This window comes from Solea solea, chromosome 3 (genome assembly GCF_958295425.1).
Source record: "Solea solea chromosome 3, fSolSol10.1, whole genome shotgun sequence".
Classification (NCBI taxonomy): domain Eukaryota; kingdom Metazoa; phylum Chordata; class Actinopteri; order Pleuronectiformes; family Soleidae; genus Solea; species Solea solea.
Genome location: NC_081136.1, coordinates 31891282 through 31911842, shown reverse-complemented (window position 1 = coordinate 31911842; position 20561 = coordinate 31891282). Strand labels below are relative to the sequence as shown.

Below are 20561 nucleotides of genomic sequence, written 5' to 3'. Positions count from 1 at the left end.
ATCAAATAAAACTGTGCTCTGTGAAATACCCAGCATAAAGTGAGTCATTCTAATAGACTATTATGCGACAGGAAGGCGTCCGACAGTGTGAGTGATTGACCAGTAAGAATTTGGTGCAAGCTTAATTACCATATATATATATATATATATATATATACACTGTACCTCCTCTTTTAACCAAATCACGTAACACGCTTTGACAGCTAATGACAAACCGCACAGTACGTTTGAAAGGATAACAGTTGGAATCAGCCAGAGTCAAAAGCTCTAAGTGAAGACACTTCTGAGGCCAAATAAATGAAAAGGCATGTGGAGAAATGGGCAATTAGTTTGAAAAAGAAAGAAAAAGAAAGTTAAAAAGCTACATTTAATAACACCTATTAAACAGATGATTGTAGGGTTTTAAGTGTATCTCACAAGGCTGAAAGGACTACTTCTTTCAGGTGTCAAAAAAGTAAATGACAGAAGATAAAGACATTCAGACGTCCAACAGACGACCTGCCTATTTGTTCAAACACCACTGATAATGGAAACTAAGAGCAGAAACTAAATCCTGAATTTGAAAAACTTCAGAAACACAACATTCTCTCCTTCTCTCATGCACTTGAATACATTTCACGCTTTTAACGTGAAGCCTCCTCACTGAAAATCAGGTAAAACTAATCAACAAGACATTTAAGTAACACAGATGGTAAGAGGTTTTTTTAAGAGCTTAGATACAAATCCAAAAATGAAAGGTTAATGCATATGAAAAAGGATTTAAAAAGAGCACCAGCGACTTACCGGGAGAAGTACTCAGATATAACAAGTAGACTTTAGTTTGAAGTCTAAAGTTCTAAAGGTTGTCGGACAAATGGACGGACACTTTATCTCAAACGTTTTTTGGCAGCAAATGACCACCTCATTCTGCTTTTTTTCCTTTTGCCGTCCGTCCTTTACTTTCTTGGCCTCTCCCCTGCAACCGCCCCCTACCCTCTTTACTTAACTGCCCCCCCATCTCGTTTTCTCTAAAGCACACGCACACACATGCGAAAAAGGACCAAACAAAGTTAGGAGCTATAGAGGAGGTAATAGTATTAAGTCTTAAGATGAAGGGAAGCAGAGAAGGGAGAGAGGGAGAGATAGAAAGATTTTCATTTAGCCGGGCTGATAGGAGGGAAGGAATGTTCCAGAGAGACCTGGACCACGGTGAACGTCAACCACACTGTACAACAAGTTACAATGTGGCAAATCCAAGAAAGACGCAGGGAAACAACAATTCTACCAACACATGGAATGGAATAGATGCCAACCAATTAATTAGTTTAATGACTGCTTCATTAACTCATCTACTATGAGCTGTTACATCACATGTTTACTGACGTCACAAATGCAACGAGACACAGTAAGAAATAGAGGAGGAAGAGCTGGAAGGATGAATACGCAGCTTTCAGTACGATTATGTTAATCTTAATATCTTAAATAACATCTTCTGTCAAACACTTACAGAAGAAGAGAAGGAAGGTGGGGATATGACAGTGGAACGAGAGAGAAGGCCAGACTGACGTACGAGGGTATGCATTTAAACATACAATCTAAATTTATTCCACTCTGCAGATAATGTGTCGGACAGACAATGTGCAATTTCAGCAATCTTAACAGGATCACCTCTACTCATGTATGATGTATGTATGTGGACTATAGGGGGCTGAGATACTGAGGTCAAAGGTTATGGACAGCCAAGATAGCAGATCATAGCAGCAGCATACACACACACACAGTGTGAAATGGTCAATAAAACTGTCTGACACTGTCGGAAAACACAGGATCATGACACACTGCTACAGTGTAGAGCCACGAGCAAAGAAATCATCAATAAATAAATAAATAACTGCAAAGGCCACGAGCCGCAGCATTGCGGAGCTTTTGTCTGGTTATCGTTATCTAAATTACTGCGAGCCAAGAATAAGTGATGGTACACATTCTTTTTTTATGTCCGGTATACACGTTAAAAAACGTTAACTCCCCCAGCAGCAAATGTGTCTTGAGTTACCATTAAATTTTAATGTTCTGAGGTAACAGCTGTGCTAGTTCAGCTGAGGGGGACGACGCACTCATCCATAAGTTATTCATATCACCGCAATTCTATAGTACTACCAGTCAAATATTTAGAGATGCTGGTGTCGATAGTTAAGCATTTAGTAAGTAAATCAAACGCAGACACACATTTATAATGAGACTCCTTTGGAAATTGGCCTTTCCAATAAAGCTTAGTGAACTGAAATGAAATAAATGACAGGAGAGAGAGAGAGAGAGAGAGAGAGAGAGAGAGAGAGAGAGAGACAAAACAGAGATGGTAGAGGAACAACAGACGGATAAACACAGAAAAGAGATTTCTAGTATATTCCAACAGGCCATTAACAATCACTGTCAGCGTGAACAGAGCTGTTCAGTCCCGTGAGGAAACGACAGAAACAGCTCTCATCTGCCTGTGTGTGTGTGTGTGTGAGACAGAGAGATGAGCTCAGCAGCACTTAATCTAAAACAGATTGTGATCGCATCTGTCTCTCTCTACGTGTGTGTTTTGATCTCTCTCAATTTGTTGCCATTTCATTTTTATCTAAATTTTTAGCAATGTCTGGAAGTGTTAGAAAAAATAACAAGGGAATTAGAAGCAAATCATTCAGAATGGGCTGACGCTAGGACATTTAATCTGTTTCACTGGAAAAAAATGGAGGGACTAAACTATTTTGATAACCAAAGAATCGATTTGAAGCTTTTTTCATGATTAAAACGAGATTTCTGATCGTTTCAGCTTCTTAAATGTGAAAATTTTCTACTTTCTTTGCTCCAGATAACAAAGAAATCCTTAAAAACTGACTCATTTTGGTTGTGGACAAAAACAAGACATGTGAGAACACCATCATTTCCAGGTTTGACAAACACTGATCGTCATTTTTTAACGTTTTCTGACATCATATGGACAAAACCATTACTCGGTTAATCGAGAAAATAATCGACAGATGAATCGATTATGAAAACAATCGTTATCTGCAGCTCTAGTTGTATAATGGTTATATTTTATCAGATGGAAAAAACATATCAGACACATCAAAATCAAGAAAAACTCATATTGGTTGCCCTATACTTAATTTAGGTCCTTGTTTTCCTGTGCAGATGGTTTTTGAAGTTAATACATATGTGATTCTTTTTTCCCCCTCAGCTTTCTCTCAGCATGAAAAACACCTTTGGCCAGTAGCACTAACAGCATTAGTTTTGCTCAAGGCCAAAACAACAGAATGTGAGGAGGGAACATTAGTTTTGGACTGACATGATAGATTTGCTCACTAATTCTCCCTTGTGGGTTGAACAAAAACGTGTTACTCCACATTTCCATTTTCTTCCCTCTTACAAAACAGAGGTGGTGGCGGCTGAAGGACTAGACAAAGTGAGTGGTGAGAGTGAGAGCGAGAGCGAGAGCGAGAGAGTAATCAGTGCAAAAAACAGTGTCATATGACAGGATCTTCTGCGGCTCATGCCAAACTTATTAATACAGTCAGTAAACAAGTATGGGCGGAGTGGCAGGGACAAAACCAGTGGAGGAGGAGGAAGTCGATAAGTGACAAACAAACACGTCGCGTCAACACAAGATGAATGGACTTACGCTCGTAACCCGCCTGTAGATCTGCGCGGCGTTCTGACATTCAGAGTACGGATACTCTGACGTGGCCATCTCCAGCATGCACATCCCAAAGGCGTAGACATCTACAGACTCATCGTACTTCTCCTCGTACATCTCCGGAGCCATAAACTCAGGCGTACCTGAGGAAGAGAAAAAACACAATATTTCACACTGTGCTTTAATAACTCGGTCATCGTTAGTAAGAGATGAAGGAGCATCCGCTTGTTCTTCAGTTCTTCACATACATATGTGGTTTAATCGTTCAAAATCATGCTGGACTACTTTTCATATAGCTATTAAAGGAAGACAATATGTCACCATATGGACAGTATACTTTAAATTATACATAATGCATATCAGAATAAACTTTAAAAAACATTATTTGCAGATGTTCCTCACACAAACACAACATCTGTCATGTGAGAGACGGCTGTATCAAAGGTCACTGTGCAATTTGCATGATTGAATTTATGATCATTCAGAAATAATGAGAGGCTGAATCACTTTAAATCATTTCCTTGTTTTTGTCCTTGACCAAGAAAATGTCTCTTTCCTCTTATTGACTTCATTTATACCTCTGGGAAACTTGTCTTGACAACGACGCATTTGTCATGAGCAGAATCCGATAAGTATTTCTTTCCAAATAAATCCCATGACAGAGTTAAAAACAATTAAATTGCACAATATGTGGTTGAAGTAATCACCCAGGCTCATTTATGTAACATACAGTAAGATGTGAGGATGAAGACAGGAAATAAATCTAAAAAGTTGGACATGTCAAACTGCACATAGCGTAGTACTGTTGGATTACTTCATGTGTTCAAATATTTGAGGTTTGCTTAATTACTACGGAGCAGCTGTGACATTTATAAAGCAGATGATTATTTTTAAAGAGTGTGAGAGTATCTGCATTCGTCGTCTTTGCTTGTGAGCAAATGCTTGAACAGCAGAATACCTGTGGTCAGTGATAGCACTAAAATACCGAATTACGAACGGTGTGTTACAGGCAGGGTGTGTTTGAAGCCGGTGCATGTTCGGACAGCTTCATCCTCAGTAGCAGACTGTGCGGTTTCACTTTTTAAACATCTGTAGTTTTCTTGAACAACCAGACGTTTCAGCGGCAGCAAAGTTAATCTAGAGTAGGTGTGTGTACCTTGTACAGAATGTTTGTGTTCGCATTTCCATATCAGATACTCAGATATACACCTGACAACAGGCAGGTGTGTCTGTGTGCACGTGATAAGGAATTCATGTCCTTTGTGGCTGTGCACGTTCATCTCCTCACCGATGACACTCTTGGCAAAGGAGGCCCTTTTCAACGTGGCCAACCCCAGGTCTCCGATCTTCACCGAGCCCGTGGGCCCCGTGATAAAGATGTTGTCGCACTTCAGGTCCCTGTGAATGATGGGTGGCGCCCGGGTGTGCAAGAAGTGAAGGCCTTTGAGGATCTGTCTGCACCACGAACGCAGGACCTTGATTTTCATCACCTTGAAACGCTTCAGGTAGCTGTGACAAGACAGGGAAAACACAGAAGGCGGCTCGTCACTCAACAGCGAGATTAAGTGTACAAAAAATGCATGGAGAGCATTGGCGTCAGCTGTATTTGAATGTCTTGACATTAAACTACCCATTAGTTCCTTCTTTGAAAGACGCTGTGAACAGAACTAGTTAATAGACAGTGCGGTATCTTTGAATTGAGCTCAGATGAGGCTTTAAAAATGTTTTGAATGGCGAGAGTGATAATCGGGAAGGACGCCAAAAACCAACAAAAGGTGGAAATGAATCATGCCAAAGCCTGCAGAGGAAAGACAACAGTCTGTGAAGACAGCGACATGGGAGAAACAGATAATACACACACAATAACAAATTCAATTTTATACAACCCTTGTGCATTATTGAGAAACAATTCCACATTAAATAGACTTGTCAAAATGTCAGACATAAATGTGCACAAAAGAGATGTCTGTGTGCTTAGCTTTAGACTCATTTTATCTCTGTTTTATAATAATCTACTTTAGGGTTTATTGGCAGAAATGATTTCAGCCTGGGACTTTTCTGCTCAGATCATCAGTGAAATTCAAATTTGCTCCCGAGTCATTCTGCGATCAGCTTGAAGAGCTGGAGGATTCAAAAGAGATCATCCATTTAATGACACTTTATCTCTTTAACTCCTCTGCACTGACGGACACTGCACAGATGTTGTCCGCGACGCTGAAGCCCTCGCTGTATTTCTGCTCCAAATCCAGGAAGCTGAGCCACGGCAGCGGCATCAGTACGTCTGGCTCCATCATCACTGGCAGCTCCATACATCCTGAGCGTCAGCAGCTGCTCTAATAATTCAACAACCTCAAATGGGTCTTTGATGATGAGGGACAGCTCAGACAAGTGTGGACACATCAACACAAACCGACAGTGGAACTACATGACACAGCTGTATTTCACTGACTTCACCAGAGTGGACTATAATTTCATGTCATTCTAAGGTACTTAAAGGTCCAATGTATTGGCAAAAACTGAATATCCCAACCATGCACCATGTTTGTGTAGTTGTCAGTTAGCAGTGAAGTAAAATATATATAAATAAATAACTAAGGATAAAAGGATATTTTAGCTGTATCCAGATTAGTGCCATACACAAATATGTTGACAGACAATAAATGACCTTTTATAGACTTCTTAAGTGTAACACCCACCCCCATACGATCACACCATACTATCACAGCCAATTTCTTGCTTTCCGTCTCTGAAGAAACGGCGTCCTTTTCACCTCTTCCTCTTTCTGTTCACTACCCTTCCTTCTTCACACACTTGCACTCCTCTAGTCAACCTGTCTCACTTCTCCTCAGATGTCAGAACAGTGCTGACAGACGGGTTAAACTCTGAGGTATGCAATGTTGGAGTGACAGTGTACAATTGACATTCCCCACGCTCTCTTGTTCAACACACTTGAAATATGTGCAAACAGTAGGAATTTACATTCAGGGAGATGTACAGCTACATCGTGTATTACAGTAAGTAACAGAATATGCATGTATGTGTGTGTGTGGATGCCTTTCTGCTTCTTTCTGTCTCAGACACAAACACACTTCCATGCCCATGGACACAGAAAGATAACGGGTCTCTCACTCGACGAACCCACACACGTCAGCGTTTCCATCCTCGCCATCTTGCTCCGTCCCTATCAGTTCTCCTCTCTTGTCATCTCTCAGGCTTTTTTCCACCACTTCACTCCATGAGTTGATCTCTTTTCCGAGTTTGCCTCTGGCCGACGGCCAAAGCGGCTGTGCAGCCTTGAACCTGCTCATATATGTACATGTTTGCACTCACTGTGGAGTGCTTACAGTGCATGCATGCCGAACAGTGTGCATGTTTCTTTGTTAGGCTAATTAAATAAGTTAGTTTTCCTCTATGAAGTCCTCTATGATTGCAAATTTAATTTATTCAGGTTATTGACTGAAGAACCAAGAGATATTCCAACACTGTGACACTTTGCTGCTTTATTCTGGTAACTTGGTCTCCTTTGATATGTGCTATATTTCCCACTGGGCATGAGCGAATGATGTGTATTTTCGGGGTGAGGAAGGGTGGAGTCTGTTGTTTTTTACACTGAAGGTAAGGAGGTGTGGGAGGGTCTTTGAAATCCTTCATTTTGTTGTTTTAAATAATGGGTCGGGGTAAGTTTGAAAGTGTCAGCAAAGTTTTTACATTCCTTCTTCCACTTGAGGGAGCTACTGCTCTTGGTAGGGCATCGCTCGTCTCACTCAGGTAAATCATTGGTTTGTCAACATGTCTGGCTGCCTTTAAAACAGGATACTTTGACAATTACTTGTCTGCATCTGTAATAATGACTGTATCACTCTCCCTATCTGTTTGGAGGGGAAAACGGACTTATACACACGCCGTATGTGTGTGTCTGTCCCTCTGTGAGGAATGTGCAGCGGAAGCAGCAGCAGCAGTCAGGTGGGCCAGAATCCCACAATGCACTGCACGGTCCATGTCGTGTGCCACTCGCGCCACCATTAAAGCTTTCATTGTTCCTGGAGCTCATCACTTTTGAATTCACTGTAACACGTCTATTCTATCAGGTCAACAGACTGGACTGGTACGTGGTGACACACAATCAATTATTATACACAAAGTATTTAGTGGGAGAGAGGACGCCACTGTTATTGACATGCTAACCACAGATGTACAGATTCTCCTTATCCTGTGCATTCTCAGGCTGAATGTATGCTGTAAACACCATAACTACTATATGAACTATAGGTGAACTATATACTTCTACAGTATATATATATATACAGAGTGATTATCCTGTCAGCTATGTATGCACATACTGTAATCAAGAGAGGCACTCAATCACATAAATGCTGAACACGACGCAAAGAAAAACACATTTTATACCGTACGTGTAACGAGTGAAAACACACTGGATGACCCAGTAACAGCTGCACTCAGCATAGAAACCACGCTGGGATGCGAGGGGCTTACGACACAACTGTAAAGGCAACTTGAAGAGACGACAAACAGAGGAAAAACTGCATATTGTATTAAGCAGAGGAAAAAATGTGTGATTCTGTGTCAATTTGATATTTCATTAAAAGGAGGCGAGTCATTATCTGTAACGACATTGCGCTTCAAAAAAGTGGGCAAAATTGTTTGACGGTGGCGTAAGTGGACCACCATCAAAAACACACAGCTTTTTATGTTTTCTGTCTTGGTTAGAAATCAACTGTACAAAATCCCATTTAGTCATCTCATCTGTGTGCCAAGATTGAGTAGAGTGAGGTAATGGTAAAAACTACAGACACTTTGTCAATACTAATCATTTAGTAAGATGTGTACTCACGTTTTTAGTGTGCCAGATGTCATGAGCTCAGTTACCAAAACAATGCATTTCTTTCCTTTGCATGGTCCCTCCCACGAGTCGTAGAAACGGACAATGTTAGGATGTTGGAGGCCCTTCAACATCCCCGCCTCCTCTTTGAAGCGCTGTCGCTCTGACTTGGACAGCTTACGATCCTAGGACAGGACAGAAGAGGAACATATTTATATATACGTATAAAGTAAGGGATGTTTGTTCATCTGAAATGTGGCAGAAAGACACAATGATAGTGACTGCGATTACAATTAAATCAAACAAGAAGATGGTTTGAAGGGTGGAGAGGAAATTGCACAGAGCGGGGAAATTATAATTCCCTACAAAACAAACTCTCGTTTGGATGTGTGCAGCATCAAAAACATGGCATTTCAACACAAATTCAAATGAAATCTGAGACAAGGACGCACTCCGAAGATTTGGTCTGAGTACATTAAAATAGCTCCAGCAGAGGATTTGGATGGAGATGAAACGCTAGACTGTCCCTTTATCTCAATTCAAAGCAGCCACACAAATCCATTACTGTTTGTCTAGGGCTGCTTTTTTTGATCCATCCCTCTTCTGCACACTACCTGCTCGGTGTATTTGTGGGGACATGTGCAGACAAACTGGTTTACACAGGGATTAATAACAAACTGACTTGAATTCACAGAGGAGGTGAAATTGGACAAGCAAAAGTAGTTTCTTTAATGGTCTAATTTCTTTTCTGGCTATTATTTGCCAAGTTGTAAAAAATAAAAATCACTATATTACTAGCTATTGAGTGTCTGGCTGCTAAAAGAGAATTGTCTTTGATTAATTTCATGGTAACTCATCAGGACTATAAAAGGTCAGAGACTTGGGGAGGAATTAAATCCGATTTTCCTATCGGAGAAGCCAGAAAAGTCATTTACATGCTTAAACTCGCTGCTCCAACTTGTGTCTCATTAATTTTCTCTCACTTGACAAATGCACTAATCACTAATTCAGTTCTAATTAAGTGTCTGTCACACAGGGAAAGGGAAAAATGGCAGTGATTTCAGCCACACCCACTCCCCACCAGTGATGACTGTTTGCACCAGGCTTTAATTCAGCCTTTATTAGTGGTGGTTGTGGGCATCAAGTAAGACCTCAACCGAAAACAAGCCAAGAAAAGAAAGTTACAGGCTACATTCGTTCATCCTGTAGAAGATGAGCCACTTGGAAATGTCAGACACGTTCACACACACACACAAAGAGTTTAACGGTCATTCCAGCTCGACCACTGATACTGCAATAAACACAGATGTAAATGGAAGTGTGGGTAAGTTGGCCCTTGTAAAGCAATGCAGCCATGCAGGCTGTGTCCAGTCTGAGTTTTGTGTTAGTAGAGAAGTCAGGGTGCCACCCCAAGGTCATTTTTAGAGTTAGGACACTACAAAAACTGATGTAATATTAAGCCAGAGACTGCATTAGCGTACCAGGGTTGACCACTGGGTGTGAATGTGCAAATAAACACTGAACAAGGTGAAGAAATGGGCGACACATTGTGCTTTTATCTCTCTTAAATTCACCCACTTTAAATCTGAAACATGACATCGGTAAAGTTAAAGACATGGCTGAGGCTTTGCCACATGTTATCTCGCACTGACTGATGATGGCTATTTTTATTCACAAAGATAAACATTCACATAAGAAAAAAAACCAAAACCCGTTAAAGCTCTGACACAAAACCCAGAGAATCAACTTTTACGTAGACATTGTTTTGAGTTTACATTTAAAGGAATATATTCTAGAGTATTTTCATTCTCATTCCCTGGATATTGCGTGGGCCATGAGTGTGTATGTGAGTGTGTTTTCACATTGATTCTTCATCAGCTCTGTGTCTTAACCGTAGCTGACACATCCAGCACACCAGTGCCCCAGAAATAAACAAAATCAGAGCACAAGCATAAAATAAGGCGACGAAAACCTTCCGAGGTTTTATTCCCAAGTGCACAAACATATTATGGTTGCAGCTTCAAATGACGTTGCCAAACATCCTCTTCACAGCTAATGAGCAGTTCTATGTAGTCTCCATGCGACCAACCATAACACAGATGCAGAACATTTTGTCATGTCTTACAATATCTTACAATCTAACGTTACCCCATTTAGAGGACGTGTGAAAAGAGCAGCAAATTAAGGTATTTTTAAGGTGACGGATTACGTTGGTTGTTATTCTAGCGATATTATAAAAAAATATCACCAAGGCAACCGGTTCTAAAAGTGGTACAATGAGGGACACCATGTCTTCAATCCGACGGTATCATTGTTTTATTTAATAAATCAATTCAATGCGACTGAAGAGTCCGCCAGGTCACGATGAGCGACCCGGTGATGCCATCAAATTGTATAACCAGCTTTTTTTTTTTGGTCAAAACAACCTCATCTACATCATATGATTTACAGAAAGACAACGTCTGAAAGCTTCAGTGTCTTAGTGAATGCATTAATGTGAGCATCTGTGCAAGTGTGTCTGTCCGTAACAGCTTATCCCTTCATCCTGCAGCAACCCATTTACTGATGATGGCCCATTAGCAGCTGACACACAAAAACATCTACGGATGCTCCTCCTCCTCCTCCTGCACTCTCTTCCATTCTGACTCCGATGACCATGTGATGGAGTGGTCACATGAAAAAAAAAAAAAAAGCGCAGTAGGCCACCTGACTAGCTGGAAGGCAACATACCATTTCCCAGCAGCACTTAGTAAAGACTCTGACCACCCATAGCACTGTTGAGACACCTCTCCCTCTTTCTTGTTGTCTTACTACAGAGAAACGGAGAGAAAGACAGCGCAGTCAGCAAGTCTAGGTGGGCTTTCCTCTCTATTATTATGCATTATAAATGTTCCCTCTTCATTGCTCTGTATACATCGATTTTACACACATGGTGATCTAAAAAGTCCAACATATGCATGTAAAACTCATCTGTTTGAGCATTTAAGGAATTAATTGGATCCGAGTCTCCTTGTTTAGTGCTGTTTTGCTCCTTCTTCATCCCTTATTTTTGGCTCCAGGCTTCAAAACATCATGAGACTTGAATTAGGCAGATACAGAAATACCCTGTCACTCTCCATCCAATGTTCTCTCCTTTTTTTTCATACACACAGGCTCACACAAACACAGTTAAGCAGGACCTTAAGTCTATTTCCACAAATTCACATCCCTGACAATAAAGTCCAAGTTCATCCGTCCCGTTTCTGCACACATACTGTAAACCCAGCGAGCCAGACAGGCGAGCAGAAACACAATCGGCAGTGTTAAAGAATTATGCAGCTTCCTGCAGCGAGGCTGAAATCTGAAACCCACTGATCAACTCATCTTGTCTGGACTTCCCACTGTGCTTTAACAGTCTGTGATCATGTGCTCTGGTCTGCTGCCGCTGCAGCCACTGAGGAGTACTCACAGCACCAGATGGACAGAGGTCGCGACAGAAGACAAAACGAGGAGAAGAAAAAAAAAAAAAGACAAGGAGACAGAAAATGATATTGTATAGTTTCTGTATTCCAAACACACAGGAAGTTGGCTAAAGTGCTTCATCTCTTCTGGGGACGGTGGAAGCCTAAATATAGGACAACATCATTCCATAGGATCTGGTTCTCAGGATTCACATTATATAATAATGAACCTTGTGCAGCATTCGGTGATATGAAGCTGCATAGTCCAGGCAGAGGCCCTTGCCTCGACCTATAGTCACACGGGGGCCAAAGAAAATGGAAGAAGGGGAAAAATACTTGACTGTTTCTGTTAAGTGTTGTTGTCAAAGCCAAATCCTGAGAAAAATGAACCAACAAGCACATGCTTGTGTTGTGTGCTTTCAAAGAAACGGAAGAATATCATATGCACTGAAACAGAGAGCTCATATGGTTCCACGCACGCAGCTGACACAGATATTGTGTGACCTTGAGCTGACGTCACTGTAGTAATAAAACGGCATCAATTTCTCACCTGTGGCAATTTCTCTTGATGACTAAATCTGATGTGCAGATCACAACATATCAGAAAAGTAAGGCTAACACTCAAGGCAATAAACCTTTGGAGGATCCATTTTAAAAAGTAACCCTAACCCCAAAAACGAGGTCTTTTAGGGAAACAATCCGTTTTTTCCAAACTTGAGGACAAATATTCAACTCTGTGGGATCCATGCATTTCCCAACATATAAAGACAGTTGTACTCTGAGATGTTCCACGGCTGATTTCTAATTATGTGAATGATGCCATTCATCATATGCCAAGAAACGCACAAGAGCACCCACCATGTGACTAAAATATAAATCAAATAAGAAGCAAAAAATGCTTTAGGCAAAGGACATAAAAAAGAAACAACTATGGCATATTAATAAATAAATAAGACTAACTCCTTAAGTAAAAAGGTTCCTCACACGGGCAATGCTTTAAAACAGGGTTGTGTGATAAGGGAAAACTGTAATCACAATAAAGTTTCCTATATTGACTGATATTTATAAGAATATAATGTCATTATATTATTTTTGCAGCACGATTGCCCTTGTGTCCTCAGTTTGGGAGGATAACAACAGTTGACATTTACAGTATGTCCATCATCCCTTTCACTGCCCCCTGTTCCAAGACTCTGGCGTGCAGGTGTCAAGCTTATTTCTGCAGCTTATTGAGTAAACTATGTCCAACGCTCATAAACACTATCAACCTGAATTTCATCGCAATCACTGTACGAAGTCATTACTTTTCTTTACCTCTGACTGACTTCACCTACTTTTTCTCTCCAGGCTCTAGAGAAGAAATCAGGCCACGTAAATCTTTCCCACATTAAGCATCTAGGCTTAGTGATTAAGCCAATTTGTTTCTACATACAGTAAAGACCTACAGTGGAGGTGGATAGGTGCTTGTGTGTGTGCGTGTGTGTGTTCATGGACAAAGTCCAGGCATGCTCCATTAGTGTGCAGCATTAGTATCAACTCAAACCCCCACAACTCTGGAAATGCTCTCCTGCAAAGAGCCGCAACACCCCCTGAAACACACACACACACAGTCACATACACACAAGATCCTCTCCAAGAACTTCACCACAGCTTGTTATGGTTACCCAGGGAGAGAGAGAGAGACAGAGAGAGAGAGAGAGAGAGAGAGAGAGAGCATCTGTTATGAATAAGAATGACTGAAAAGTCGATGAATTTGTTCCAGTTAAGAGGCAAAAGGGAGAGAAGAGAAAGCGTTGGGGACTGACATCATTGAAACACACTTTTTAGTTTTGTTTGACAAAAACCCAAAGAACAACCAAGCTTAGTGTCCGCTTGTTCACACCTTCCTCCTGGATCCCTGTATTTGTTATCTTTTTTTTTTTGTCCTTCTCCTAGTTTCCTCTCACACCGCATCACTCACTCTTTGATTCTCCCTCTCCACCCTCCTTCCCACTTGCCCCCGTTCTCCTCCTTTTCTCCTGCTTAGGTGGTTTTTGGTTTCCCATCAATCACCATGCTATAAATTGCAGTAACCAGCACCATGTGTCTGTCTGCATGGACGTGAGTGTAAACTGGGAGTCTGACCTAGTTGAGGCTGAAGATCAGTTGCTTTTTTAGAAACGTGTTGTGGTTTTTCCTTCCTTGTTCTTTGCACATGTGGTCATCGGTGACGTATATGATTTATAGCTATATGATTTATAAAGCAACAGTGTTCTGCAAAATCAAAACAATTTTCAGGAATACATTTTTTTAAGGACATATTAATCACTTTTTGTTGTGATTTTAACTACAAAGAAATCCTTTCATCAGAATGCAAGCGTGTGTGTGTGTGTGTGTGTGCAGCCAGACACAGAGAAAGGACACAATAGAGTGCACAGTCGGGGGCAGGCAGGGATGGCACCTATTGTTAATACACAAGCGATCTACACAAACACACACACACACACACCCACCATGTGTCATTACCCTCTGCTCTGCTGACCATGCCTCACTGTTTCACTCTCCACTACCTTTTCCTTGAATCTTTTCTCTCTCCTCTCCTATTGTTTCCCCTTTACTAACTCTTTTCCCCTCTCTTATTTATGGGATTCCCCAAGAACACGGAAAGCATTTGGCCTCTGTCCCATATCATATTCCGCAGTTCAGCCACTTGATCCACTCGTCATCTCGATCCAAGGGCAACAACAGGTAATCTGAGGATAACGACTGGAACTTGTGGTGTGAAGTTCTTTCCTCTCTTAAGTGTCAATCCTGAGCAGAAGAGCATACCGTGCACAGAAAATCACATTATACCCAGATAACAATTCCATATTTGATTCAGTGATTCCAAAAAACACTGAGCTGCAGGAAAGAAGAAATGATCTCCTTTCAAACACTGGTATCAAATAATCTGTGACCTTCGAGCTGCACAACATCCTCATTCTCAAGCTAATAACCTGATACCAATTTAATGCCCAATTCCTGAATTAGCTGAGCAAACCTGTTCAAATATGTGGGGTCCTAATAAAGGCTTCATTGTGAATTTGATGCAAGTGATTAGAAAAAAGACAACAGCCGTCTTTGTGGCTCAAACAGGAAACAAAATTTCTAATTAAATCAGAGGAAGAAAACAGGAAGGATCCAAAGTTGTACATTAGAAAGCTTTGCATTGTTTGTATCAGCATTTTTTTTATATTACAATTAATATTAGAGGATGACTTTTGGGAGTCTTTCAAACGTATTTTTGGAAGGTTTTCCAGTAATGTGCCTTCAGTCTTTTTAGGATTATTAAATGATTTGGATCATGATGATCAACGTGCTAACAACATAGAAGTGAAGTACTAATGCGTGATGGCAGTTAGGGTTAGACTGACAAGAAATAAAGTACCAAGAACTCAAAACACTTTTGATTTTAAAGCAATTATACATTTATAGTATATAAACATACTGTACCTATAGACAATAAACTAAATGTTACACACTGGACCTGTATGGACTAAGGCCAATTCATAGTTTCCATGTTTCCAAGTGTGCCTGTCCGCACGCCTCCATGTACGGCCATAGCTTTCCGGCCATGCGGACTCTTTGTGCCAACTGCACATGCTCCAGCGAGGGCAATAAATTGGAACAGAGTGTTGGAACAGGTACGCACGCTTGTGACGCCAGACAAGGGTATTTAAGTGTGACCGAAAAGCACATGCAGCTCTCTGCAGAGCCAGAGTATGGAAAGTACAGAGAGGCCTTGAGCACACAGAGCAGGAGGGAAGCCAACAGCTTCAGGGCTAATCCAGGCTGACACTATATGTCCAATATGTAAATAAGTGTCATAATAACATTGTGACCATGCTAGTTGACTGACTGCAGTTCCGCAGCTATTTTTCATCTATGCATCATTTTGCAAATTGACCACGCACAGGTGTAGTAACAGATTAGGTTTTGACGGCGTGTGTGTGTTGTCGAGCAAAAAGGTTGCAGCCTTAATATAGTCCATGCCCACCTGCCTCTCCGTCAACACTTCATAAACAAACAGATCCCAGAGTCACGGATATGTTGATGGATACGATCTGGTCCTCGTGTGTCGCGCGGTCGACTGCTCAATTTCTTTAACACAACGTGAAGGAGTAACATTTTCTAATAATGAAAAACACTCTACGAGCGAGTACGTCTGTATGGACTGAAGAAAGGAGAAACTGACCATATGCCAGCAGGAGGATTATGGACAAAATCCCTCCTAAAACCTACAAAAATACCAACAGATGTTACCAGGAGTTCATTACCAAGAAACATTATACTGTATGCCTGTACTTTGTAATGTGGCATGAGCTTATACGCAGAACCCATTGGAATCCACGAGGTGTAAATGACGTCCCAAAGAGAGGTCCTGACACTTTTCCAGTAAGTGATGACCTAACAGCGGGCTACAGCCAGTGTTTGAGAGAGGCCGAGGGCCATCTCACATAAAACTATTACATAATCTGAGAAGACTATCCCTTCACACTGCAAGCCTCCTCTTTTTAAACGCCTACGATGGCCTTTAGCACTTCTCCGGTTTCACTGTTAAGAACATCCCAACAGCCATAGGCGTCCAACCACACAGCAGCACTTTGTGTGTCTAATACAATTAAGCAAACAGTAAGAACGCACTAATTTAGCAATTAACAAAAACTTGAGTATGTTCAGATGACTACACTGAGACAGAGAGTTTAAATGGACTTTGATGCAACACTAGGGGAGAATTAGAGATGACCGTAAATAAACTCCCAATGCAGTTTACTTTATATAATTTTTTTTCTTGCACCTTTGAAAATGCCATATGTTAAAATACTTTAACAAAGTTAGTTTTCTTCTTCTTGTGTTTATGTTTATTAAGCAGTGTTGTGAAGATTGGGTACCCAGGTTGTCAGAACTATGTATTTTCAAGCGGTAACAAACATCATTTGCATACAACAGAAATGTTTACATCACCAACAGAGAGGCGAGTAAAATAATCCCTTAAAACTATGTTGAGTATTTAGAGCACTCAATATTTATATGCTGTCAGCCTAACAACTATTTTAGAGAGAGTATCCAACTGCCTGTTTACATGTACACAGTGTAGCTTTGGCACAAACAAATACTGGATGACTCTAAGAATACGGTTGTGCTGTGGTCTTATATCATCTCCCAAAAAAAACAAAACAAAATGTTGTCAATGGATTAACTGAAACACTGAAGACACAAGAATATATGGAAAGGAATAAACGAAAACCACAGATATGTGGACATAAAAACAAAGACACGCCACGTACCTCCCATCGTTACAACAAACATAACGGGGGATAAGCTTGTGTAAAGAAAAAGGGAGAGTGGAGGGAGGTAACGAGGCAGAGGCAGGACTAGAAATAAAAGTATATGAGTCATGGATCATTTTTCCCCTCACTCTTCTTCCCATTCGTATCTTTATGTCCCTTTCTGTCTTTCAGTCAAGTGTCTCTCTCCTCCCTTCCGACCCTCACGCTGGCCTACATATCCTCGGCAGCTGGTTAGTTTAGACGAGGAACTGATTTAGGCTCCGGCACTGACAGGGTAACCAGAGAAGTTAAACAGATACAGGCTACTGACAGAGCCCTGCACTAGAGACCAAAGTAATCTGTGACAGACAACTGGACGGGCTCCAGAAACATCCAGCTTCCAAAAAGACGTGTGTGTGTGTGTGTTTGTGTGCTGGGAGCACGTTTGTGTGCGTTTCACTGTGGGTCTGAGTGATGACTGACTGTGGTTTTGTTACATGCAGGTTTTCGGGGTTAATTTGTTCCAGATGAGAGTCCATTACTGCAGAAGTGCACAGTTACAAGACATTAGCCTACTTTTCTTCTCACTTTTGTCTCTAACACATTCTTTGTCTCTCACACACACATGCATGCATGCATGTTTTAAAGCAAACATGTTAACCTCATCTCTAACATGATGCATGGTGGCCACATACGAGTATAGAAAATGACTCACTTTCTAAACACAATACATAAACAAATAATTATGTAGCATACCCAGATGCAGACATGTGACTGATGCACCATGGGTAAGTAGCAAAGAGGAATGATGAAGACAGAAGTGAGGTAAGAGGAAAAGGACATGGGCATATTGGTCCTGTGAAGTGTTTCCTGTAAGGTTGACACACGATGCAAACATGTTTCATACACTACCTACTTTTTGAAAACACAAAGCAAATTCACTGTTGAATTAATAGGAGGAACAACAAAAGAAAACAGTTTCCTTGACAGCAAATGTCCAACTAACTGTGCTATAGCTCATTTCGATGGGGAAGAAGGGAGGAGAGGAGAGGAGAGGGGAGGGGAGGAGAGGAGGAAGGCATTAAAGGGGGATGGATTGTATGACACAATGATGTAATAACTGTGACCATCATGTGCACAGAAAGACACACACACACGCAGTGTAGGATTACTGCAGAGGTGCCTGTCTGTCTCAGTAACGCCTCCCAGAGAGACAGATGTCAATGTCACAAGGACTGAGTCAGCCTAGCACTTACATGGACGAGACAGACACTGAGCCTTTGTCAGGCAAAAGAAAAAAATCACTTCAAAAAGCACATGGGACAGACAAGGGGAGAGATGCTGCTGCTGCTGCTGCTGCTGCTGCTGCTGCTGCTGCGTGAAAACTCAATCCTGCAAGTTAAGGTTTTCTTTTGCTGAACTGAAATTCCAGACCCTGCAGGAGTATTCATGATAAAAGTAAAGCCTTGTTTATAACCTTGGAGCAGCAAAGAGGCAATTTTGGTTGGTGTGCAATGTGTGTCAATATGCTAAGAACCACTAGGGGGAGTAAAAAGGCACAATAAACATAAAGTAAACAAGGAAATATCCGCCAATGCATATAGTGGTTACATTGGAATCACGAGCATGCGAGTGTCTCGCTGGTTTATAGAGCTGCTGAAAATAAAATCTAATCCGCTTGGCCAGTTTTCTGTCATACAAATCCATTACGCACGTAGCTTGCACAAACTTAAAAAAGTTCCAACACCTTTTTAAGCACTTGCACACCAGTGGAGATTACATAATTTCTGGCACGCTCCCCTTGCACTAGATGTGCCAAGCTTAAGGGAAGACGGAGGGGGGGGAACAGCAGCAGGAGGGTAGGAATCTGTACAGAGACGAAAAACACGCAAGGTGAGGTTGAAGACCAGCGGGAGGAGAGGATGACAGATGTTAATGACTGGTCATACGTATAAAGTGGAAAGCTGAAAAAGGAGGTGGGAGAGGATATTATTGGAAGACTGGATACGAGGAGCGGAGGCCTGATGTAGGAGGTGGGAGGGAAAGATGGCACAGATAATGAGCTGTCAATTGAAACAAAAGCAAAACATCGTAATGTTTCATAATGAGTCCTCGCTAATGAGACTTCTATAGCAATTCACAAAACCTTTTGCTGGAGAAACTATTATACTCTGATAACTACAAGGCCCTATTAAAACTTTTAACAATGGCAATTTTATATGGAAGAAAGTATTCAAAAAAAGTTTGTTTGTTTTGACCCAAAATTAAGGTACAACTTCAGAACTTCAAATACTCAAATATCATTTACTATAATACCATTACACCTTATGACTAAAACCTTTAAATTAAACTAAACACAAACATTGTTCCATTTTGGGTCCCTAGCCAAACTCACTAAACTAGTGAGTTTGTTATTCCACCTGCTTCTGCTTCGGTGTAATGGTTGGCAGACTCTCTTAGCTAGACCTTCGAGAACAGCTAGATAATTACAATAATGTACAGATCTGACACCTCGGAAGGGAAACTCTATAATTAATCACAAAGTACATCTGGCTACAATTAGCTGCACAAAGACTTAGAAATAGCTGAGCGCCTATTGCTGTACACTCTCATTCTTAAGGATCCGTTCACACACAACAGTGTACGCAGCTCACAAAGACAAGCGTGCACACACACGTGAACAGTAACAAAAAACTCTTATCGTGCCTACACCCTATTTTTCACCTGAATGTGGGACGCAATAAATGATGTCCAACTTTCTGTCTTTGGAACAATGACAACAATGAGAAATAACCTCCAAAGCCCAAGTTAATGCAGTGCTTAAAATATCCGCACAAAAGGATGACTAAATGACAAAAAGGGTTCGGCCAAGAAGGAGGAGGAGGAGACACTGAATAAGGTAATGTCAGATTCTTCAACGTTCAGTGACAACTGCCTGAAGGTGAAATGAGTAGAGCTACGAATGTTGCAGATGCCAATTTGTAGTCGGAACGCCAAGTATGTGACGGGCTAGCAAATGTTGGCGATGACTGTTGTTAAAAGTTAAATTAACAGTTTGGTCAATAAAATGAGTCCATGAGCCATTGACATGTAACTCTCAACAATGTAAAACAAGTTTTAACACACTGTCAAATGTTTGTCATTCTCAATTTAAAAAAAAAAAAAGATATTATTATTTCTCAATTACTTTAATTGACAAATATAAAAAAGTATTTCAGATCTCCAGCCAACATCTGATATATATATTGGCAGTTGGGTGTGCACATAAAACATTACTGTCATAATAAGTGCAAAAGGAAGAGACTGTTTTCCTTTTGACAGATCATCAACACACC

The 20561-nt window shown here is 41.0% G+C and overlaps 1 protein-coding gene across 17 annotated transcripts in view; it reads right to left on the bottom strand.

The window, feature by feature from the left end:
* The window catches only part of wnk1b (WNK lysine deficient protein kinase 1b), a 75128-nt gene that overhangs the window by 29737 nt on the left and 24830 nt on the right, over positions 1 to 20561 (bottom strand). For 16 of the 17 annotated variants that reach the window (XM_058625428.1, XM_058625414.1, XM_058625417.1 and 13 more), the window contains exons 3-5: positions 8511 to 8683; positions 4947 to 5167; positions 3644 to 3801 (exon numbers count right to left, since the gene is read on the bottom strand). In XM_058625428.1, coding sequence (XP_058481411.1) covers positions 3644 to 3801; positions 4947 to 5167; positions 8511 to 8683 — 552 coding nt within the window. Of the gene's footprint in view, positions 1 to 783; positions 876 to 3643; positions 3802 to 4946; positions 5168 to 8510; positions 8684 to 20561 lie in introns of those variants that run through there. The other variant, XM_058625429.1, reaches the window with a different exon arrangement.